Below are 24,310 nucleotides of genomic sequence, written 5' to 3'. Positions count from 1 at the left end.
GTCGTGACGAAGGATTGCACCTGCACTGTGTCACAAATACAGCACTCAATCCCAAACAAAGCAGGTCTTACACAGATTTAGCCCTTTAAGTGTTGACACAAATAATAAAGTGACAAGAACCAATGTTTTTTTTTAATAAGTAAACACAGATATGTACAAAAGTAATTCAGGCACAATATTTTCACAAAAATTATTCATTTATTATCTCCGACTAGTAAGTTATGTTTTCATCTGTTTGTTGGAGAGTCAGCAGGATTGTGCAAAAACACTACTAAACCGATTTTCATGAAATATCAAAAATATCTGACATGTTTGGGAGACTGATGCTTCTGTGACTGTGTAAAATAACGTAAAAATCAGGATCTAGTGAATTTAAATGTGGTTTCGTAAAGAGAGAGTCATTCTAGGTTCATAATAGATCTCTGTCAGAATCCTTCAAGAGCATTGTCTCTTACAACACAACTGAGTTCTAGTAAATTTCCTTGAGCTGTTCTTGAAGGACAACGAGATGCCCTCATGATGACATAATGTCCTGCATACCGTGCAGCACGTTTGGGTGGATCTTGAGTCAGAAGGAAAACAGCACTGTGTCATTTAAAGAGGTATTTCCTTCTCAGTCGTCTTATTTCCTTGCTTTACTCTTAACTGGGTGGTGACTGAAGTGAGGGGACTCCTATTAAGAGCTTTCTTCCCTTCTCACTGCTTCTTGCGCAGGTGGACGTACAGGACCCCGCTGACCAGGAGCAGAGGGACGCACAGCCACGCCAGGATGAAGCAGAAGCCAAAGTGTCCTTTGCTCAGGTCTCTGGTGTCATTTAGGATCTCCTTTCTGTGGAAGGTGAAGATGAGGCAGGCGGCAAAGTCTGTGAAACCTGCAAGAGTATGAACAAGTTTTAGTTCAAATGATCTCATATCACCATGTTCATACATTTTTAATGCAACATACACTCTCTTCAATAGATAGACCTGTACGATCTACTGTAATTCAGTACAACAGACCAACCATGAAATTCACCTTTAGTTACCGGCACCAAGGAGGTTGTGTTTTTGCCTCAGTCTCTTTGTTTGTTTAACGGCAGGACTATGTAAAAACTACTGAACTGATTTCCACAAATCTTAGTGGAAGGATTGGACATTGGAAAGAATCCATGTTGCCTAGTAAAACTGTGTGGCTCACTGATGTCCTTTGAAAAATGTTTGGACAACAAGGAGCTCTAAAGAGGAATAAGCCATGTCTGGGTTTGACTACACAGACAACCATTGTTTTTAGAATCAGCTCGTTGTTGGTTTTGATATTTCTCATAGGATAATTTGACAACAAGATGAATCACAACGGTGAAATACCCAAATACCCGTCACTTCCTCAGTGCACAAAACATAAGCATACATGTAAAAAGAATTCTCAAATGAATTGCAAATGTAAAATGCTGTCACAATTTAATTTACAGGGTTAGATGAAGGAATAAGGAAAACACCTGCGAAGGCCTGACAGAAGCCAGTGAAGTAGAAGAGTCCTCCTTTAGACATGGTCAAGAGCTGGCCCAGAAAAAACAGGAAGGAGATAGAGGAGAAGACCACAGAGAGAACCATGAGGGCCTGGACCGACTGCAGCCAGTCTGAGGGAACAAGTTCACACAGACTCATTCATTCATACAGACACAATTTACATCATCATCGTATAAGGAAACATCCTCGAACAAATGTAGGTCAGCGGGATCATTTACCGTTTTCGTTTGTAGCAGCACACATCCAGGTGTCACTGGAGTTGTCATGGAAGCAGTTATACCAGAGGTCTGAGATTTCTGAGTCATCCCATATCCACCAGGACTACAGGGAGGAAGAGAGGAAGAAAGAAAGAAAGACATTTCTGTGATGGATCAGATTTCAAAAAGAGAGTATTCCTGTGACTTCATGCACAAAACTAGTATGTTGTTATGCAGCATTTTTTGTTAATTTCCCTCTTTGTCTCTGGTTGTGTCTCAGGAGGTAGAGAGGATCATCCACTAACCCAAAGGTTGTATGGTTCGATCCCCGGCTCCACAGAGTCCTTGGACAAGAGACTGAACCCCAAATTGCTCCTGACGGCTGCACTGACACTGTCAATTTGTGCTGTATGAAGCTCTTTAAGTAGAAAAGCGCTACGTTATTCTGTCTATTTACTATTGAGCAATAAGACCATAACTGGGTTAATAGTGACATCTACTGGCAAAGTGGGGACAATACAAGTTACCAGCCCAGTTTATATCTCACCTTCTCCAGGGTGGCGATGAGGAGCATGGCCAAGGTGACCAGATGTAGCACAATCAGGGATACTAGGAGGAAGACCATGGCTGCCGGTAGATGTGGGAAGACTTTTATCCTGTGTACAGACGATGTGATTAAAGATTATAAAACAAGACAATTCCACCTGTAGAGTCCATTCTGGCTAAATCGGGTGGATTCATATAGAATCAAACAGAAATGTCATCAACCATTTGCCTTAACTTCCTTGCATGTCATTTAAAACAGCCAGCAGTTTCCTCTCGGGGAAACTCTGACCTCTTTCATCACGCTCCTCCACATCTACACTGACAATCTCTGCTCATTTATCGAGTCACAAGCCCGACTGGGTGGGGGATCTCCAGAGCCCGTCCAGTCTCTGAGGAATACATCCCATCATCAGTTCACTACCACCTCCGTAAACAGGCATGTAGTCTGAAATTGTATCTGCATATGGTTTTACATGGGTCTTTTTCTACAATTTACTTTCTATCTATAATACATGAATCATTACACTTAAAGTTCAATAAGTAAGACATACCTATACACTTATTTAGTTTTCTTAAACTTATGAAAAGGCAATTTTTTGTAACAGTCTTTAAAGTATTAGTATTAGTATTATCATCCTAATGTCATCAGTATGTTATCACCACGATTCTTTGCAGATCCAGTATCGCAACTTCCTTTGCAATTTATTTATTTAATCTCTCATTCTGTCGTGTTTTAAGTGTGTATTTTGATCTCTACTGCACTTTTAGTATTTCCTTTTGTATTTTGTGTATTTCTTTACCTTGTATTTTATTGTATTTTATTATACCTGGCTGCTATGACAATTTAATTTCCCTCTGGGGATCAGTTGTCTATCTGTCTATCTATCTAGCTATCAAAGAGCATGAGATTATAGATTACATTATTTTATTTAGCAATGATTAGAATAAATACATAGAAAAATTACAAATAATAATATACATTGTAGGAGAGGCAGAAAACTCATTGGGCCTATTCCAAGCCTCCACTTAAATATTAAAATCTGAAAATACAAAACAAACAAAGAAAATAAGGGACCTCCTACGAGAGTCAACCAATTCACAATAACATGTGATGAAAACAAAGACAACGACACTAATGATGATATAAAAGAAGATGTGTCCTTGTGGCGTGGAGAAGTGTTCAGATAAATTAACTATCCAGTAATACTCATGATATCCTGTCCTCATGATTTTTGAGGACGTCAGCACAAAAAACAAGAAGGCACATTATTAATAATACATTTTTCCTGTTTCACTTCTTCTTAATCCCTGTTGAGATTAGTAAAGACAGATGTTGCCAAATCAGAATAAAGTACATCAGGAATTACTCTAAAACATGCATATAGTTTTGTTTAAAATTGACTTTATCAAAATTAGAAAAGGGTTTAATGCACAAATTAGTGTATTAATTGTATATATTGCATTTTCGTTTCTGTGGCCTGAAAGAAAGACTGATGCTTTGGTTTCACAAATAATTTAATCCGATCGAAATACTACAAGGGCTAGATTTAAACTTTTAACTTTCTTGGGAGCTGGAACTCTTCGCCTTGCACGTTTGTCTTTCCCATCCAGCTCTGCCCATAGAGGGAAGTCACTGTTGCTGTTAGATTGTGGACAGTTGAGGGAGGCATGCGTTTGATTACATACTTCTACATCTGGTCTACGTGATCGCTGGAGGTGCCTGGCACAGACAGAGCAGGAGCAACGACCACGTAAACTGAGAGAGTTTCATGGTGGAGGAGCATCTCAGACGCTCAAACAAGAGTCCTATTAGCATTTGATCACATTTGGGTGTGACCTGCACCTCATTGGGCAAGAGTTTCATCACACATACACTAAGTTGTGTCAGTGACAGCAAACCCAGGCTCATCTATTCAGTTTAATCCAATACAACCAAGATGTTTTGATGAAGTTCTTACCCTTCAGCTTCTCTTCACGTCAGTGGTTGCCTTTGATTATTTTGTCTTTTTCTGCTGCTGTCCTCCCTTCGTGCCGTTTCTTCCCTCTCAGATGCCTCAGCTCGAAAACTATGGAGACGAGGTGACAGTGGAGGAATGTGGAGTCCGATATAGGAGGAGTTCTCAACACCCATTTCCTCTAAACTTTCCCTGCCCTCCCCCTCAAATCTGTGGTCTGGACCGACCCAGCACCAAAAATAACATTCCTCTGGACCTGCTTCAACACAGAGCATTTTCTCCAAAGTTACACAGCAGACATGTGATCTGCATTAAAGTACTGAACACAATATGATGATGTAAATCCATTATTCAGAGTGTATTCGAAGGGGCAAATAGAGTCAGACAGTAGAAACATCACAACTCAACAGCGGTTGATGTGTGGGTTGGCATTGGTTGGATTTTATATGGTCAAATCCACACTTTTGTACCATGCACTCATGCTGTGCATTCAGCTCACAGCTCAGCATAGAGACTACCACACTCATTTCTAAGTGAGGTGACTGAAAGGAAGGAAATCAGGGCCAATTACTGCCCACTTCTGACCGTAAACGTGCAGGAAATCTCAGACCACCCAAGACACAACACAAAATGTAATCTTCAGAAGGAAAATCAAATTATGTCTAAACTCTATTTCAAAAACCGTTACAGTAATAATAATATAATAAATGATGTCCCACGAGGAAAGCTATTATATGTCTCCTTCACCAGTACAATGATAAAAACAGTGAATAACATAACATAATATAAATATTAACACACTTACACTAATGTAATTCAAATCTCCCATTGTGTTGATATTTTCATACTTTCATCATCAAATCAGATTCCTACACCACAGTGTTACACTATCATTAATTACATTATGGGTTATTATGAATGTTGCATAAACGTGTAAGCAGTATTTTATTTTTTTGTGCTAATATGAACTATTTGATATATTTTGAGTGGTCTACATTTCAAAAAACAATGCTTCAGATTTTATTGTAAGTTTTTAATATATGGGCCAGTTCTGGTAAAACCGTCCTCTGGAGTTGAGCCAGCAGGTACAGGCCAGTTCTGTTGAGCTGATTTCAGCCTGATGCTGGCAGTTTGGTTTTGGCAACCAGAGTCTGACCAGTATAGGTAAAGTCTGTAATTTTTTTGTTGCCCGGTACGATCATTGACGGTTCACTTTCAGCAGCCGGACCCAGGCCACTGTGCTGGGCTGATTCTGGGGTGTCATTGCAACCAGGTTTGGCCCAAGTCTGGCAACCTTACTTGAGCCAAGGTATTTCTTCTGGCCTGCCGGATTTGGGCCATTATTGAGCCAAACTAATTTAGCTTCATCTGTAAAATCTTAATTTTTTGCAGTAACTTTAACAGTCAAAACATGCAGAGGATTGAAAATGTAAAACATCTCTCTCTCTGTTGTATCGTAGTAGAGCTATAAAGTAAAAAAAAATAATGAAGTAATGGAGACAAATGAGATAATCCATCACACAACACCTCGGTTTTACTGATGTTTACCGGTGACTCCAAACTACTCACGTTGTTAAAGGTCCCAGAAGACGCCTTCAGGGACCCACGGACAACTCGCAGTGTGTCTTCCCAGGAGGAACCAACAGAACCAACCACAGAAAGAGACATTCTCCCGAACAAAGCTGCAGCATCAATCCCACGCAGTTTACACTCATTACCGCGGTTTATTTTACGTTGAGGTTGTTTAGTTCAGTCCTGTTGAAGAATCCCAGAAGTTCGCAGAGTCGCAGTTGCGTGAGTGCTTTTTTTTTTTTTAACGAACCGATATAATCGTCAAACAACGGTCCGCTCGCGTGTTTACGTCGCTGCTGCTGCTCTGGAACGTTCATCTCCATGACAGCGACGGTACAAACTAAAGTGTGAGGGGGGTTTTCTGTCGACACCGCAAACAAATGGATTCAGCAGAGGTAAGAACACCATTGAACTCCGCTGCAGATGTGACATTTCATTTTCTGTCGTTCTCTCTTTCTCTCCTTGTATTTCACTTTCTTTCCTTCCTCTTAATTCTCTTTCTTTCTCTTTCTTTCTTTCTTCCTCTCTCCATCCTGATACAACTCTCACCATTACAAACGGTTGGCTCTTCATACACCACATAAACACAACGGAATGAGTACTTCAACAGGAGCAGCTCCAGCTGTCGCCACAGACACAGCTGCTCCTCGCAAAGTGCAGACAGTTTGACCAAACGAGTGTCGGTCCTGTCTGTAGTTTGTCAGGATTCTTTTTGGAGCCATTTTGGGGATGAAAACACAGTCACACAGGAAAGTCTTTGAGAGGAGACACCGATATTTCACCTCACTCTTGTTCATTGTGACCCCCACTGTCTGTATGTCAAGTTTCAGAAGATTTTACTGTAGACATCTTGAGAAACTTTAAGGGAAAGTTGGCTATGTTTTCATTATGGCACTCGTAACTTGCTCCTATTAAATATTATTTTATATAAACAAAATGTTTCCTCCTTAAAAGTGCAAGTAGTCCTTTCCATATTTGGACTGTGTATATATATAGTACCATTTTCTAGTCTGTTTAACCACTCAAAGCTTCACTAGGGTAGCCCTGAAGTGCAAAACACAACAAATTACAAAGACAGTAACAGACGTTCAATCAGCAACAAGCCTTTTCGATATAGTAGGTACTTCTCTGTTAGAAATGAATACCCTTGTATTTTGGACTTCAGGGCCACCGTACTTTACAGTATAAGTCACATTCACCCATTTGTACAGCACTTCAATAATCATTTATACACTGTCTGCACAGTCGTCAGGCAGTTTGGGGCTCAGTAGCCCAAGGACACTTCAGGATTGAACCAACAACCCTCTGGTTAATGGACGACCCTCTCTACCTCCTGAGCCACAGCCACCCATCATGTCATGTATAGAATCAAGTCCACAAGTGACCCATGTTGTCCACAGGAGGAGCTGGAGCAGATCACCACATGGTTGACAGAGGAGGGATGTGCTCCCGACTCCCCTAAAGAGGCTCAGCTGTGTGTTCTATGGCGTGGCCTCCAGAGCACCAGAGCCTGTCTGAGCAGTGCGACCCGGGAGCAGGACATGCAGCGCTCACAACACTTGGCAGAGATGGCAGAGGTAAGTTACTGCAACTCCAACTTTGTCAGCCGGAGACAGAATATGTCAAAGTCTGGACACGTCTGATGTTGTTGTGCTTTTTGTCTGCGAGGTGCGGAAATCCTTGGAGCAGATCCGCATCTTTACAGAGCAGAAAGACGTGTTGGCTCAGCTGATACAAGACGAGAACGACCAGCTTAAGGACCAGCTGCGGCAGCTAATATCCCTTCAAGGTTGTAAACATGAATCCCATCAACATAGCATGAGCATTGGTGTTAAAACTCATACCTCTGAGTCTTTGTCCTCAATATTTCTATATATATTTCCAAGTGATATGTAATATTTCTCTTTGGATTAGAGCCCAACAGATCAATCAAAAGTAGTGGATTTACGACGTTCAAAGTCATATAGATATCTGCGTTTATGTTTAAGTTGATAAATATTTTACTGAAAAAACTGCAGAGAAATGTTCACATTTTCAAGTTCTAAATATTTGGTTATATTAGCATTTTCTTGTTATTTAGTTATTTATAATAAAGTTTATGAATCATCTTAGAATATCAAGCTTCAATTACATTTATATGTCATAAAGGTTTGTTAAAAAGGAATCATTGCCACAAATTTTAAAATGCAGCCTTTATATTATCAATATGTCAATAAATCTGTATCGGAAATATTTTACTCCTCAATATTGGTATCGGCCAACAACATTCCATATCAGTCAGACTCTACTCAAGATTAAATGTACATTTGGTTTGTTACTTTTCAGCAGTAATCTAAAGCCATATTAGCAGAGATGTGTAAATCAAAATACTGTATAAACAAAGCCATTACTGGGGTAGATTAACATTATGTGACTGCTCCCTTGGAACAAGGTCAGCAAATAAAATCAGCTTCCACATTTACAGCGGCAGTGAAATAAAGCCAGTCTCCTTCCTCTCCCTCTTTACTGAGACAGACGCCCAGACAAGCGAGGTGGCTAAAATGCTGCACCAACAGGGCCTCACGGAGCTGATTCCCAGCAGCCCCAGTGAGCAGGTGGCGTACCTGCTAGTGGAGAGGGCCTCTCTGCAAGAGACAAGTGAGCATCCTACCAACAGCAACAGCAACAGCTTGATGAGTGCTGGAGACAGCAGCAGCCCGCCGAGGACAGAGACACAGGTGTCCAACAGCAACGTACGACAGGTTAGAAGGCAAACATAAACAAAAAAAGCTAAAATGGCTCATATGTCACATTGTAGTTCATTGACTTTTAGCTTTGATAACTTGAGCCTGAACACGCAGAGCCCTCAGCACAGTCAGGAATGTACAAGCATTTTCTCTCCATCATAGGAGAAAATAATGGATTTTGTGAAAGTTTCTTTGTTATTTGTCTTTTGAAGCACGTGATTCCTCTTTGTGATATGTCTTGTACGTTTAAGTCATAATTCAGTCAGATTCATGTTGACAAGTGATATCTTGTTGAGATTTCTCCGGTTGTTAGAGAAACACATCTTACATTACATTATTTCTCTGTGATCAGATGATTTACTCTGTGATTCTGTGATGTAATCTTATCCCTCAGTCTCCCCACAAGGGGGCACCACATCACGGCCATAGTCCCTGGAGGAGACTCTTATTCGGACTCCACAAAGCTTCGCAAAGCAAACACAGTTTTATTCCTGTACGTACTTCGATTTACAGTAATGTGACTGCATCCTGTTAAAATATTAACTAACACTAAAAACTGCCAACTTGCATGTGTGACTGTGAGGATTTCTTTTTTGCATGTTGTCTGTTGAAAACTCAGCAGCATCCACTTGACCTGCTCCCCTTTTTGTTCCAGTGCTCCTAAGATCTGCTACCAGCACAAACTAGGGAGCTTTGCATGGCAGAAGAAATTCAAGACACAACGCCACACGTGTATCTTCATCCAATGCACTTCTCAAGGTCTCTTGCATGTAATTCTGAAGATTCCTCTTTGTACTTACTGGTTGGCTTCAGAGCCGCTGTGATCTTGGTTGTTGGGTGAGCCGTGTCTCTCTCTGTAGGCGGAGGCCAGACATTCGAGCGGCCAGTCGAGCAGTGTGGAGAAGAAGTGCTCTCTTCTGGAGCGGGACCTGGAGGAGGGCTCCCGCCGGCTGGCCATGGCCCACAATGAGATCCGACATTTGACTGATGAGCTGGAGTCAGCACACTTGACCCAAAAGACTTATGGTGAGAGTGCGGCTTAACATTTTCTGTGAAACAGAGGAACAGAGTCAATTCATGTCTCTCTGGGAGTTTAATTCAGCATCTGCAGATGGATTCGCAGCAGAGTCAAGTTCACGAGATGCATGAATAAGTACAGAGCTCAGGAAAATGTTCGTGTTTGCTTTTATACATGTTGATGAGTCGCTTTGAATCTGAATGATGGCTTTTGGTACAACAACAGCATCTTCGAGGACAACAGATTTGTTTGTACCTTGGACACTGAGTGAGACACTAACATGTACGATACAATGTAACTTTATTGATCATATGTAGGGACATTTTATTAGACAAAGCAGCACAAATAGGGAAAAAGTAGTAAGAAATAAAATGAGAATAGAAAAAGCATCCAAAACTCAAAAGGCACTCAGTGGTGCACCGCCAAGGCCAAAAAAATGCTATTTTGATCCAAACCAAACTTTACACAACTCATAAATATCAGCCCACTAAATGTGCCTTATTGTCTTGAGTCAAGATCTGTGCACTAGTCTCATGATCTGCAGCTACACCAACATTTAATGAGCTATTCCCAGACCCCATCAGGTTTGGTGAAAATCATTTTGGTAGTTTTTACCATAATAAACAAACAGACAGACACAGTTAAAAACATAACCTCCTAAAATAGATTACGAAAAAGGAATACTACATACGATACCAATATACAATACAATATAGAGATTCTACAAATGTACAATATGTTCATGAAATACAGATTATTAATTTACATGTGCAAGGTGAGCATTCAGTCATTTCTACTGTGATTTGCAGAGAAGAATACATAAGATCTGGAACTTTTCATTATCAAGATAAGATGAGAGTGTCACAGAGAGTTCTCATGGCGATAATACAGTACGCTGCTGTCACTGTGATTGTCCTTATGCTTTTATTTATCATTTAATAAAGGCTCCCACTGGTTCTGGGAAAAAGAAAAACATCGCAAACTTTCAGCTTCAATAGATATTTGTATGTTCCAAACTTTCCCAAGTTATTTTAACATCATACAGAATCCAGAGAGACTGAACAAAAGCCGAAGTTCCCAAACTCTGCAGCAACTTGTGTGCAAGAGTTCTTTGCACAAATCTGCGTTTTATTCCATTGTTTGTGTTTTTCAGAGCCGGAGCTGCAGGCAGCGCAGCAGGAGGTGGAAAAACTCAAGATGTGCGGTGAGATTTTATTTTTCATGTGCGTTCTTTAATTTTGTTTGTCAGAGAATGTCTGTGTTTTTGTTTGTAAGGGAGAGAAAAGCTCAGGGTTACGATCTCACTCTCTAAGATTATTCTGTTTGGGAGCTGGAGATTATTCCATCGTGTACAGGATGAGAGGCAGAGCCACAGCGCAAGTGTATAAAGGGCAAGCACACACAAACACACAATATAGGTTTGCCTTACACGAGGACCATGAATTTTGTCTCTCGTCACTTAGGATGCATTTTAGGAAGGGACTTTTAAAAGGCAATATATAACTTAAAGGACAAGCATTCAGTTTTTCATATATATATATATTTGTACGTATATAAATTCAGCATGATAACAGTGACATTCTTTATTATATGTATTATTTATAGTCTGACAATCACATGATCTGATTTTATTTAAAAAGAAACGGAACTGCGAAAGGCCAAAGAGCTGAACGATCGTCTGGATTTTGAGATCCGAGTTTTGAGGAACAGGGTTCGCTCACTGGATGCTGAAAAAAGTTCTCTGCAGCAGATGGTAAGAGATGATGATGATGATGATGATGACGATGATGATATAGTGAGATAAAACATATATTCAATAATCTGTTTGACTTTTGAGTTTTAAGACAGGATAAAACATCCCATGGTCCGTTTTCTGTCAAATGTTATGGAGTTTGCTTGTAGAATGAAAATACGAAATCTATACTTTTTACGACTTCTTTTACTGTTTTATGTCCACGTGGCTTTGACAGTGCAGCGTGAAAACTGAGAAAAGTACTGCAACTAAAACAGACAATTAATTGTGTAAACCAGAAAATGATCAGTATATAATCAGTAAATAATCAATAAAGAAATCTAGAAGTACTGCACAGTGGTCGAATGCGTCCACCAACCAGTGCAGTTTCAGTCTACATACATCTTTTTTCCAGACTCATGAGGTCACTGTGACCTTTGACCACTGAAATCTAATCAATAATTCCTTGAGTCCAATTGATCATTCGTGCCAGATTTAAAAGGCGTTCTTAAGATGTCGCGTTCACAAGGTAAAAAAAATTGCTTATGAAGTCACCTTGACTTTTAACCTGTAACTTCCAGAAGGTTCAAGCCTGATTTATCATGTTCATCACATTTAGCAGTCGGAAGATGCTGTATAAATGTGGACCCTGGTCAGAGACACAGATGCAGTACTTGACCCATCAGATCATACAACACTGTGGTTTTATGTTGTTTCTTGGTCCCAGGTTGTATCTTTGCAGGAGGAGGTGGAGCAGCTAGAGTCCGACCTGCAGGAACGACAGCAGCAGATCCACACTGTGCAGCTTCAGGCTGAGCAGGCCAATGAGCTGGCTAAAGTAAAGTTCTTTATCATTACAAGAGAATATTACACCTGTCATCAACAAAACAAATCATTTTATATTAACATCAAACAGTGTGTCAACCCTCTTTGTGCATGGAATTATTATTTTATACTGATGCAATCTTTTAAAAGAAGAAGATGTAGAGTCAAATATAAACATCAGTTTCAGCAAATGTAGCTCAAGATATGAGGTTATTGTGAGTTAAACCCTGTTTGTTGTTATTTGTGTTTTTAGTCGAGGGAAACTGAACTGAATCAGAGCATCCAGGTTTGTAGAGATTTACAAAATAGCCTCAGTGCTCAGAAGAGATGTATTTTGGAGGAGTCACAGGTGAGTGAATCTTAGTTAAAAGATTCTTAAGAAGTTTCAGATTATTAAATCCAGTAACAAATAATTAGAATTATTTATACATTATGTCCAAACTTTTTTTTACCCTTTCAGATATATTATCTAAAGCAGCATCTGGGTTTTTGGAATCAAAAAGAGGCCGATTGGAAACATCGTGAAAACTGGAAACAGGAAAATTCCTTTACCAAAGAGGGTAAAGAGCAACAGCTGAACAAGGAAAACACACAGAATAAGGTTATATCTTACATATGCTGCTAATATACCAGAACTAACCTACTTCCCTGTGCTGCGTTCTTTTTATCAGAGCAAAAGGACAGAGAAAGCTAACATCCATCCAAAATAAAGCTGTAAATTCATTTGATTTGGTCAAATTGACTTTCCTAACCTACAAACTGTGAATACTGAAATCATAGATTTGTGTTGTGGATCGCAGGAGTTTGGTGATGATTCAGTCAGGACTCTATTGTCCAGCCAAGATGAGTGTGAGACACTGAAGAAGGAGATCTGTGAAACCCTCAAATGTCTGGACAAAGAGCGCAGGTAACAGGCCCACGACACCTGCAAACACTTCAAACTCCTCCACGACTTTGTTCCTGGGAACGGGACGTTTCACTTTGGTCGCCTACTAACTGCATCATGTCTGCTTCACCTGTGGCTTTGTCCGTCTCTGCTTTAACTTCCGGGGCAAACAAAGGAAAGACAAATGAAAAACACACTGCTAGTCAGTCAGCCGCTTTTACCCTCCACTGTTTTTATTAGTCACTAGAAATGGATTATGATTAGTTACTTGCTGTTTGCTGTGTAACGTGAATAAATCTTCTTTACATTACCTCATCTGTGAACATGAGTTGCATCAAGTAGAATTTCATCGGCAATAGTGGTGAAGACAACAACTCCCATGATCCAACGCTGCTTCATGACATCATCAAACTGGGTCTTCTGTTATTGTATTTATTTAGGGACCCCTAGTGGCCAAAGTGTTGAATTGTATTACATTTTTTTAAATCAGCTTGCGACCCGTTCTTCTGTGTCTCACGACCCACCCGGGGGACCCTGGCCCCTAGTTTGGGAAACGCTGCTGTAGAGTTCATTGACAATGTTACAGCTTGAAAATCTGCATTTCACACCCTGAAATGACTCATGACTCATGTTGTACGTTTGTCCATCTGTTGACAGTAAATACCACCAAATGAAGGAAAAACACAAAGTCAAATTGTGTCGGGCAAAACAAAAGTTTGATGATGAAACCACGTGGCGTGACGAGAAGATAAAAGGTCTCGAGCGAGAGCTGTCGCTGTGTTCCCATTCGTTAACAAAGGTAAACCTGCAACTTTGGCTTTCTTTCTTTCTTTTTTTCTTTCTAGAGTTTAAATAAAAGACATGAAGAAATACAATGAGGAAGAGGGTATAGTAGATGGCGGTAATGCACCTTGACGTTTGTTGCCACTCGCCAATAAACTGAACAAAGAAGAAGAATGAATATAAAGATTGTTGTAGAAAATGAATGGAAAACAAGATGGGGGAAAAAAACCTGCGCACATAAAAACAAGTCAAGTTCAACGTTATCAAAGAAGAAGAAAAAGGGGCGGAACCGCTTCACAGTTTGACCTGGTGTCACTTGGACTTAAAGATGAATTGAGTAGATTCCAGTGGTCCAAGGTCAAAGGTCACAGTGACCACCAATTGGATGCAATATGTCAGGGAGACATAGAGGGACTGAAACCGTACTGGTAGGCGGAGGCATTCAACAGCAGGATGGTAATTGCATTTTTTGTAAATGTTTTTCTTTTCCAGGAGAAAGAGCTTGTTGTGAGTATAACTGCAGAGAACGAGAAACTACTCGCTGAGAGGACGAGGTTGTTCCAGCAGCTCAACGAGGAGGAGCACAACAAGCAGGACACAAATCTAACTGCTGCTTTGTCCAAGTGCAGGTGCTGAATGAGTCCACACACAGGAGATAGCAAAAGTCCTTTTTGTGATGTGTGTGTTCACTGACGAAGACGAGGTGTTTGTTCTGATTGTAAGGGTGACTTTTCTGGAGGTGGAAAACAAGACACTGGGAGAGAAACTAATCCACATGTCGAATCAGCTGACTGTCCTGGAACGAACCGTACAGAGCCAGCAGTCACGTCACTTTGCTGAGGTACTGGAAACAGTAACACCTGCTTTATCTGTATATGTAGGCTGTGGTCTGGAGCAGGTGTTCTTCATGTTGTTGTAGTTTTAAAGCTACTTCAGCTTCCTTCTGATTAAAAGCAAACCTCTGAGACTGTAATGCCTCAGACGTCCTCAGGGGGTCTTCAGTTATTCAGTTTCATTCTCTTCGAAACATGAATGTCTTTAACTTTAATATATTATTTATTTTTCAAGATATTACTCTAGACTTTAAGGAAGGTCTGATGACATTTCAGAACTAGATCTTTGTTTGATGAAATAAAACATCATACAATGTTTGTGTCTCCAGTGCGATGACGCCTAAGCCTTCTGAAATCCAGACGTCACTGGAGGAGACTCAGAGTCGTCGCACCAAGCAGACAGACGGGACTTCTCCCCGTCGCTGCGGCCCTGTCTCGATCAGCGGAGGTGGGTTACCTGAAGCTGACCACTGCTCAGAGCCACTTCCAACTATCAGCCTCCCCGGGCGCGCCCTCAGCAGCTCAGAGCGTTTGTGTCCCTGAAATTCTCTATCAGAAATATGAATATATCGTTTAGAAACCTTAAACGTAAATTTGATGAATAAATACCAGGAATCTACTTCTGGCTCGGCAATGTTCTTTTTCAGTTTAATTTAATTTACTCTCAGCACAACAATCTCTCGAACTGAACCTTCACGGACAGGTCTTCTTTAGAGAGTTAATGTTAGTTATATTTATAATAAAATTATTAAAAAATGGAATTATTTATTTAAAAAAATAATTTGAGCTTGAATTGAGGTAGGTATAAATCAATTCTTCTTTATACTCTTTCTTGTGCTTTCTTCTTTGCATTAAATAAAACACATTTTTTTTATGTCACTATGGAAATACAGTTTGAAGTGGTGTGTGTATGTAGTGAACAGTCATTTGAAGTAATGGTTGTTAAGTATAAGAAAGTTATAAAAACATAATCCATTCACCACTTACGGCCTCTTGCTCAGTTTAACACACCGATTCCTGGAATGCATCAGCTGCAACATCTTATCAATCCAATTACAGTTCATAAATCGAAGAAAAATCCAGTCTGAGCTGCTGCCTGCAGGTGAATCAGCTGCATGTTACAGCTTCTTTTCAGTGACAGCGGCACGTTTAACCCCTTCGTCCAAACCATCATAAACACTCAATATTAAAATGCAACATATACAAGAATTGACGAGGACCTTAGAAATGCACAAACGTGTTTACAGCACAACTTGGCTTAATGATGCGATTTGACAACCAACGATTCACAAAGATATAAGAATAACAGAACCAAAGCATTTTGAGATTCTCTAATTTACATATAAATATACACACACACACACACACACACACACACACACACACACACACACACACACACACACACACACACACACACACACACACACACACACACACACACACACACACACACACACACACACACACACACACACACACACACACACACAACACAATCAGCAAATTGACAATAATCCCAAACAGTTCATTAGTGCAAAATACAAACTGAACAAAAACCCTAACCATAAACTTTTCAATGTTGATCAAGCTGTGAAGATTTGTCAACGCCGTGAACTGCAACATGAGCCTGAGATTTATATTTTATGTATCATTGTTCTGCTATTGGCTTTTGACTAAAGTCCACAATGAATGAATGTGGGAAATGAAACAGCCTGCGTTCTGTGTCAATAACCAACACAAAAAAGTAGTTTCATCGTTCCAGTAATGGCCTTCGTAAGCAAACTCATGAGGAAACTCTGCCAACCGGTCCCGTCTTGTATGAGACATTAAAGAACCCAGTGTCCTGACTGTGGTTAAAAGATTAATGTTATTATTTCTGAATAAAGTCCAGGTAAGGCCTGACAAATCCTTTAAGTTGGGCGACTTGAAAGAAAATATCTTAACAACTCACTGACTTCCTGCATGCTACACATCTTGATTTGGACGTCAATAGTGTGGTTACAGATACAAAGAGCAACAAATAGTTTTCCTAAGTAAGAAGGTGGGACGTGGTTCGGACAAATCACTAATTGGGAGCTTGACAGGGGCGTTTGGGGGCCCCAGAAAAAACAAATCAATCAATCAAATCAACCCTCACCAACTTCCCAGGCACATGATGTACACACACATTTTAAAGTTCTAGTCTTTAACCAAACTACTTAGGAAGCTTTTTACAGAAAGTAAGTGCCAGGTGCTGACCCTGGTGTCGTAGTTTCATATACAAAATCGATCATAGAATTTAACAGGGCTCTCACACAGCTGTTCATAGGGGAGCCCTCTCTCACAATGGGGGTCCAGGCAATTCCCTGCTTTGCATACCTTGTAGCAATGCCCCTGTCACTAATAGAAAACTCTCTGGTTGGAATCAGACTGTAAATAAAGATGGACACTGCTTCCTCCCACTATCCAGGAATTAAGCAAAAATATTCTGGATATGGACACCGCCATCTTGAGCAGTAGCGAGCGGGGAATTGAGCTGCAGTAGCAAGGTCTCGCTGATACACTTGCTTGACCCAATCGCGAGTCAGTCTCAGCAATCAACTAATAAAACTAATCTTACCGGAAATGTACATTTAGATGTACGTCCATGTGATGATAACTATTGTAAATGACAGAAGTCCTTTATTTGACGTGTACTTTTTAGTTTGGTCCAAGTCCAATCTGCTAACATGGAGGAGTGGGGGGGACCAAGATGGACTGAGGGAAGCAGTCCATCTTTATATACATAAAGTCGTTTCCCTAAAAATAAGGGAAGTGTGAGAGAAAGTAAGCTCATAAACGTCATCAACTAATATCAAACATCTCAAAAATAAATATAAAATCTCAAAGCAAAAAGATATACGATACGATAAGATATTCTGACAACTGAACTTTACCATGCATCCGTCTCCCATCTTTAACTCCCCAAATATGACGTCTCCCATTGTCAACACGCTTTAATATATTTAGTCATCAAAAATAATTTATTCCAACACTTACATGGTACAAGGCATCATGTGCAGACATTGACCTGAGTCCTAAAGAAAAAAAACGTGATTCTCTGAAAAGGCAGGCGGTCGATGGGAGATTGTTACTCAACAGGAAATCCAGTTGTTGGCAGATTCCTCACGTCAGAACAGAGGAGCCACACAGTGTTTTTATCAGATATCAGAGAGAAGGGTCGTGGATTTTGTATTTGAGTGTTGGAAACGCATTAAGCACTGCGGAGCTTCTTGTACTGTTTTGGCGCCCACTCCAGTCGCGTGACTTTTATGTCGCTGTTTTGGCTGATTAGCGGGTCCCAGCAGTACTCAGGGGACAGCACCCTGCTCGGTTTGTGAAGCCACAGGTACTTGTTCAGGTGACTCTCGTCGTGCCACAGGGCCTCCACATTATTCTCTTTGTCCGCCATGATGCTCCGGTAGCAGGCGTCAGCTATTGCTTTCACGCTCTCACACAGGCCTCCAAAGATGGCAGCGTGGTAGTAGAAATCCCCCGTCTTCATGCAAGCTTTGGACTTTGGGTTGCGGTCGTAGGTGTACAAACTCTTCGGGAGGCGGTAGTAGTAGGCGTGGAGTAGAGCCACAGAATCTCCCAGAGCCTCCGAGCCAAATCTCCCGGTGAACACCTGATCCACGTCGAAGCAGAAGACGTGCGTGCAGCGATGGCGAATATCTGTCCCTATGACGTCCGATATAGTCTTCATTCGCATCATAGAGATGTCCTGCCACCTCGAGTGCTTCTCCACTTTGATCACCCTCAGGCTCCGCAGAGGAGGGAGCTTCATGTTGGGCACCTTTTCCGGCGTGTCTGTGAATACGTAATACGTCACCGGCAAACCCAGCATGAAGTGACGTTCTGATGAGTTCAGGAAGGTGGGGAGGTAAGCATCCAGGTACCTTTGATGGAAGTCGATACAAGAGCAAGCTTTATTTTCTATCCTCTCAGTTACTACAGTCACAGTAAACACGCAACGGAAATTGGCAGTCGGTAGAACCACATTGAAGTTAGTTTTGGGTTGGATATTGACAGACGTTTATGAGGGTTTTAACTTCCGGACCATCAATAAAATCCTGTTTTCAATAGGAGATAATAAGGTTTTTTAATGGCTTCCAATACCCACTGACTCCAAACAAATACCAAATTGGATTTTTACCCCAATGCCACACACACACACACACACACACACACACACACACACACACACACACACACACACACACACACACACACACACACACACACACACACACACACACACACACACACACACACACACACACACACACACACACACACACACCAGTCACACAAGCAAAAACAAGGCATTTATCATCGTCGGACCTAAAACTAACTTCAGCGCTGGGTCGTCGAGTGAAACTAACCTGCCGACAGCAAACACTGTCAGAGCCACAGAGGAGCCTGCCTCTTTGTGCATCGAGTCGTAAAGGAAAGGGTCAAACATGCCCTCCCAGATGATGGGAGCTCTCCAATCTGTGCATGTTTGCACGTCACGTCTGGTCCTGAAACAGAAAAAAAAGAATGTTTAAACTGTGTCAGGCTCAGGAAAATCACTTCCAGGAATTATTTGCAGAGTTTTTGTTGCCCTTCCCAAGATGTGTGACTTGAAACAAAACCTCCCTCAGTTTAATCGACCTCGGGGGGTTGTTATTGCTCTTATGTAAATTGTATGGGACAATGTTTGTAAAGTGACGCATTCTGTAAATAACGGCGACATTTCAGTGATTTCACCTTATTTAGCGCCAAAACATTCAAATAAAGTGGTGTGTATTTACAGCAATATTTGTGAACTTTTTCATATAAATTTCTTTCCGTTAAAATATATTAAATATGTTAATTCTAAATATTAAAATCTAAATGTAAAATCTAAATGTTGAATCTAAATCCAAATGTTAAATCTAAAAGTTAATTTGAAACTCAAATCTAAATGTTAAATGCAAATCTTATTAAATCTAAATGCTCATCTAAAACTAAATGTTTACAATTGACACCCCATAGTATTGTAAGATGTGGGACCTAATTTAGAACAAATAAAGAACAAATATAGAACAAATGTTTAATTCCTTTACAAATCATGTACAGTCAACTGAATTTACCACACATGAACTGTCTGAATACAGAACAGGATGTTTTTCAGTTTCATTGTGTTATCATGGAGTATTAACAGCATATTGATGAAGAAAAATAATGGGTTTTTTTATTTTAGCATGAAGCTGCATCGTAACAGGATGAATATAAAGTGAAGGGGTCTGAAAGCTTCCTAATGCACGGTACAGTCTTGTGCTTGTCGGCCCTTCCTATGGGTTTTTCCTCACAGGTTCATGCGGTAAAGAAATTTATGCAAACTGAGAGAATCAAAGTCATTCTGTGTCAAAGGGAAGAGGAGCGATCATGGGTAGACTCCACATTGGCCGCTGTTGTGCTGAAAATATTAATAATCAACCTCATTTAAAAAGAGGAAAGATTTTGTGTTCTCTCCGTAACGTCAAGCTATTATAAGTAAACTTTCGAGAATTTACTGCAGCAAAGTAACACGACTAATCATGGTCACAGAGCCTCCAGCCCAGCACTGAATTTGGTTTATCAGCCAAACTGAGATTAGATTACCATTATACCTCAACAGATAAAAGGTGCATTATTTTCCACCAGGTACGTGGAAGCATAACAGGCAGTAGCCAGGGGGCAAATAATCCAACGAATCTGTCCAACTCTTGTAACAGAAAAATAAAAGAGGAAAATCAACTAGTTTGGTATTCTAAAACAAACTGTGGTGCGCCTGTTGACAGATTTTCATCTTGACCTCTTAAGTTAACCTGCTACAGAGCTGGTTAACCTAACCTAACCCAAAATAAAATAAGATCATGGTTCTCAGAGTTTGAGTAGTGAGCAGACAGTGGCAGAACTTAACGTCTTAATTTCTTACACGAGGTCGAGCCCAGCATCCGCGCTGTTGTCCTGAAGCAGATCCCGAGCACTCTCCAGTTTACATTTGTCCATAGGCATGATGTTCACTAAAACTCTGGTGAAGAAAAAAATACAACAAAATTTAAATAATGTAGTGTTTGTTATTTGGCAAATTAATGAATCTACACTCAGTGGGCAGTTTATTAGGTACACCGACGCAGTCTGTTGATACCCTACAATAAACCCCATCTTCACGAAGGTGCTGGTCAACTGTGTTGCACCCAGAAAGATGGACGACGTGTTTCCACTTCCTCCCACTATCCAGAAATGAAGCCAGAATATCCTGGATACAAACGCCACCGTCTTGAGCATTTGGAGCCAGATTCTGGCGAATAGCGATTGGGGCATGGAGCTGTGACCAGTATCGAGGTCACATCTATACACATGCTCGACCAATCACGAGTCAGTCTTAGCTGCCAATCATGACCCTGTTTTTATAGCATCAAAAAACGGAACACTAGGACGTACGTCAGTCTGATGAGAACTACATATATGTACAGACACCATCCTTGAGATCTATTTAAATTAAATCTATTTGACATGTACTGTTTAGTTTGGCCCATCCACTCACATGGGGGAGGCAAGGCGTATCACCTATACTGCAGCCAGACACCAGGGGGTGATTGAGATGCTTTGGCTTCAGTTTTGGGGAGCTGACATGTCGTCCATCTTTAAATACAGTCTGTGGTTGCAGCAGCACAGGGAGGTGTTTTGTTATTTAGCCCCCCCTCACTCATATACTAACTGGAGTGAAAAAAAACATCTATCACTTTAAAATCAGTGCAGTTAATCAGTACCAGAATCTGCAGGCTCCAACATGAGGTTGAATTAGAAAGTCTCAAAACAGCCTGCATTGGTTTCCATTAAGTGTTCCCTATAAACTGATGACTGGGGGTATGTGGCGTCTCCTACATCTAATTGTTCTGATTTGTTTTGGTACTCGCCTCAAAGACGGAGAACTGAAGTACAAAACACACAGCAGAACCGGAAAGCAAAACACGCATTTCCAAAGACCCCTTAACCTCTGGGAAAATCTGCAGGAATAAAGACGAGACAGACAAAATTAGAAAAGTAAATTATGAATCTTAATCTAGAGAGTTATGTGGAAGCAAAAGCTCCTGAGCACACAAAGCTGTCAAATCTGATACCCACCCCATTCTTGAAAAACACAGGCATCCAACTTCGGTCGACCAATCTCCCTCTTGCCAAATAATTAAGTGGAGGCAGCTGTAGACGGAACGACAAAAGAGAGAAGAGAAGGGAGAGTGTTACAGTTTCAGCTCAAATATATGTACAAACTCTTTACTTCAGATTCACACTCACGATCAGGGCCTTAATTACAGTCTGGTAGTCTGAGGCAAAATTGTGTCACTGTCCAAATACGTATGGAGCAGACTGTATCTTCACCAAGGAGGTTATGTTTTCACCCCTGTCCGTGTGTTCGTTGTAAGGAAGATTACACAAAAACTACTGGGTGGATTTCCACAAAACGTGATGGAAGAAAACAGTATGCATCAGGGAATAACCCATTTAATTTTTATGTGGATCAAACAGGCAGGGGTGGAAATATATCGGCAGAAGTAATAAGGAATCGATCAGTCATGTTTAGGGGACTGATATTTATGACTCAAATAGAAATTCCGATCTTCGAAAAGGAGACTGTTGGGCCTTGGTCTACTGAGTGCCCTTGTTTTAAGTATTGATACATCGACATTTTTAGAATTGATTACAATATTACACTTACCTTGAATATATTTTTCTACAAATCAGTTTACGCAAATGTTTTATTTTTAAGTAAAACGAAATCTATCAAACAATGCTGTCATCTATATAATTGTGAGAATAAAACATGCAATTCATGCAGAAATCTGGATTTGGAATAAAAACAGATACAATTAAATTAACGAATACTCTAATTTACTTTAAAATGAAATGATGCAGTATGGATTAGTCAAACATTCTTACAAAAGTAAAACGTTTCTGATTTTATGTTACTGCCTCAGTTTCTTGTTTCTGCTCTGCAATGACCACAAAGTTTGTTTTAATTCAAGAAGCCAAACCTCATTTCAATCATCAAGGTTTCATCATTAAATTCATCAATGTACAACAAGTTACAACAGACTCTCAGTACATTTCATCAAAGATTTGATTTCTTTTTCCATTTCCCTGCTCCACTGACTCTTTACTTTATGTTCCAACGCTGCTCATGAGAGTAATAATGATGATCCAGTGAATTGTGCTAATGTCTGGTTTCTGCATTCTGAAGACTGAGCCTGTGGTTGAGGACTCGTGGTTTCATATGCAAGTTCTGCATTTTTTAATTAAAGATAATAATATTTCCTTTTGTGTTGTAATACTTGTGAAAACTACAGCAAAGCAAGCAGGAAGAGTGTAGATTGGATCAGGGAGGGGATCGTTGCAGTATTTGCCAGTTGAGTCACTACCATGACTCAGGTCAGGTGTACAATAAGCTCTTTCAATAAAAACCTGTACGTTACCTGTGCATTGGGCCCGTTCATGCTTCAACAGTTGCTTAGAAGTTTGTACCATTTTATTGCTGATCATTTCAAGTCGCAAATGTCTAAATTATACTTAAGTGCTCAGCCACAGTGTATTTTTAGAGCTGGGGAAAGAAACCCTGCAGAATTAAACCCAAATTTCTGTCACGTGGTCTTTTATTGCCCTTGATTTTCCAGTTATCTCCTGACTTAGTGTGTGAGCGCTAATATCGCATCTCGGCTGCACTCTGCAGAGATGTCAGGTTTGAAGCGAACATCGTGTAACCTGTGCTGCCGTTTGCGGAAGCGGCTGTCACATTGTTAACCAGCTGTTTGCGAGTAAAAGAAGAATCAAAGAATCAGACCCAATCTTCTCTGACGTTCACGACAAAAATCATCTTAATCATCTCGTAATCTCCTCGAAGTGTCTGTTTCAAGAATCTAGAGCAATTGAGACATTTCTAATAGCTCGCTGCAGATGGAGGATAAAAATGTGAGAATAAACCCACCTGAGAGAGGCTGAACGAACTCCTCCTATCCGCAGGTCAATGAATAAAAGGTGCAATGACCCTGAGGGGAAGAAAAAGAAGTGTCACCTTCTGTCTCCAGTCTTCAGTTGGAATTAACCCCAAAGAAAAGGGAGTGGCTCTTTTACAAAGTTCCTCTGCGGGCGTATCCAGGTAAGAATGCATGTGTCCCTCCCCCCGCCGCAGATGGTGTCAGTACCCGCCGAGAGAGACTGGAGGCACATAAAACGTTTTCGAGTCTATGGGTAGATTGTTGTCACGCCTTACAATTCTCTCGCTCTGTGTCTCACGCCCATCTGCACAAGCAGCCTGATAACTGACACCCTGAATCTATAATTGTTTTGCATATGCCAGTATCTCCCCCTGCAAGAGTGGATGAAAACAACAGCGAGTATGATGCCTGTTGCTGTGGCATTGACTTAGCCTCGATCTCATATTAAACTTGTGTTTTCTGGTTAGGATCACATATAAACTCCATAGTTGCCGCTTCAGAAAAATGCATTTTAAACTTCTCCTGTTTGAACCAGCTGCTGTGTCCTGTTCAATAAACTCACTGATTGAAAACTGATCATCAGAGTCAATGGTCGTCTGACAAACACAGCAGCCACTTGTAAGTAAAGCACGGCAGGTGTCTGCAGGGAGAATGTAAGTTCAGTTTGCCACTAATGCAGAAGTCACGGAAACAAATTATCTATGTGGA

The 24,310-nt window shown here is 40.6% G+C and overlaps 3 protein-coding genes across 7 annotated transcripts; 1 reads left to right on the top strand and 2 right to left on the bottom strand.

Moving 5' to 3' along the window:
* Positions 1-117: 117 nt before the first annotated feature.
* LOC118105205 (epithelial membrane protein 3) lies at positions 118-9,321 on the bottom strand. Of its 3 annotated transcripts, none has more exons than XM_035152706.2 (6): positions 9,303-9,321; positions 4,208-4,315; positions 2,251-2,359; positions 1,725-1,827; positions 1,476-1,616; positions 118-872 (listed from the first exon to the last, which is right to left on the bottom strand). In XM_035152706.2, the coding sequence occupies exons 3-6, from the start codon at positions 2,326-2,328 to the stop codon at positions 697-699; spliced, it is 498 nt and encodes a 165-aa protein (XP_035008597.1). In that variant the 5' UTR covers positions 2,329-2,359; positions 4,208-4,315; positions 9,303-9,321; the 3' UTR covers positions 118-696. The 3 variants fall into 3 exon arrangements, with proteins under 3 accessions (XP_035008597.1, XP_035008596.1, XP_035008595.1); XM_035152705.2 differs by lacking the exon at positions 9,303-9,321 and adding an exon at positions 5,774-5,920; XM_035152704.2 differs by lacking the exon at positions 9,303-9,321 and having other exon boundaries at positions 4,208-4,410.
* Positions 6,034-15,198, top strand: si:dkey-264d12.5 (interaptin). 2 transcript variants are annotated; one of them, XM_035152700.1, is made up of 16 exons: positions 6,034-6,171; positions 7,177-7,353; positions 7,445-7,565; positions 8,291-8,508; positions 8,897-8,995; positions 9,363-9,528; positions 10,674-10,724; positions 11,161-11,273; positions 11,980-12,090; positions 12,331-12,426; positions 12,538-12,678; positions 12,878-12,984; positions 13,621-13,762; positions 14,239-14,375; positions 14,470-14,587; positions 14,909-15,198. In XM_035152700.1, exons 1-16 carry the CDS (start codon positions 6,157-6,159, stop codon positions 14,921-14,923), a joined length of 1,827 nt encoding a protein of 608 aa, XP_035008591.1. In that variant the 5' UTR covers positions 6,034-6,156; the 3' UTR covers positions 14,924-15,198. The 2 variants fall into 2 exon arrangements, with proteins under 2 accessions (XP_035008591.1, XP_035008590.1); XM_035152699.1 differs by having other exon boundaries at positions 8,291-8,517.
* A 2,367-nt stretch (positions 15,199-17,565) lies between these two features.
* Positions 17,566-23,823, bottom strand: LOC118105204 (N-acetyllactosaminide alpha-1,3-galactosyltransferase). Of its 2 annotated transcripts, XM_035152702.2 has the most exons (6): positions 23,593-23,821; positions 21,738-21,812; positions 21,530-21,619; positions 20,545-20,640; positions 18,986-19,123; positions 17,566-18,499 (listed from the first exon to the last, which is right to left on the bottom strand). In XM_035152702.2, exons 2-6 carry the CDS (start codon positions 21,740-21,742, stop codon positions 17,815-17,817), a joined length of 1,014 nt encoding a protein of 337 aa, XP_035008593.1. In that variant the 5' UTR covers positions 21,743-21,812; positions 23,593-23,821; the 3' UTR covers positions 17,566-17,814. The 2 variants fall into 2 exon arrangements, with proteins under 2 accessions (XP_035008593.1, XP_035008594.1); XM_035152703.2 differs by lacking the exon at positions 21,530-21,619 and having other exon boundaries at positions 23,593-23,823.
* Positions 23,824-24,310: the final 487 nt, after the last annotated feature.

This window comes from Hippoglossus stenolepis, chromosome 3, assembly GCF_022539355.2.
Source record: "Hippoglossus stenolepis isolate QCI-W04-F060 chromosome 3, HSTE1.2, whole genome shotgun sequence".
NCBI classification, from domain to species: Eukaryota; Metazoa; Chordata; class Actinopteri; order Pleuronectiformes; family Pleuronectidae; genus Hippoglossus; species Hippoglossus stenolepis.
This window is presented reverse-complemented; position numbering and strand designations above follow the sequence as displayed.

Excerpts from the sequence above, each read along its gene's own strand:
- LOC118105205 (XM_035152706.2), bottom strand. The coding sequence starts at position 2,328 with ATGGTCTTCCTCCTAGTATCCCTGATTGTGCTACATCTGGTCACCTTG. Across the intron at positions 1,828-2,250 it reads TCATCGCCACCCTGGAGAAG|TCCTGGTGGATATGGGATGA; the intron begins GTGAGATATAAA and ends TCCTCCCTGTAG. Across the intron at positions 873-1,475 it reads CTTCTGTCAGGCCTTCGCAG|GTTTCACAGACTTTGCCGCC; the intron begins GTGTTTTCCTTA and ends ATACTCTTGCAG.
- si:dkey-264d12.5 (XM_035152699.1), top strand. Across the intron at positions 7,354-7,444 it reads ACTTGGCAGAGATGGCAGAG|GTGCGGAAATCCTTGGAGCA; the intron begins GTAAGTTACTGC and ends TTTGTCTGCGAG. Across the intron at positions 12,679-12,877 it reads AGGAAAACACACAGAATAAG|GAGTTTGGTGATGATTCAGT; the intron begins GTTATATCTTAC and ends TGTGGATCGCAG.
- LOC118105204 (XM_035152702.2), bottom strand. Across the intron at positions 20,641-21,529 it reads TTCAGTTCTCCGTCTTTGAG|AGTTTTAGTGAACATCATGC; the intron begins GCGAGTACCAAA and ends TTTCTTCACCAG. Across the intron at positions 19,124-20,544 it reads GATGCTGGGCTCGACCTCGT|GACCAGACGTGACGTGCAAA; the intron begins GTAAGAAATTAA and ends TTTCTGTTTCAG.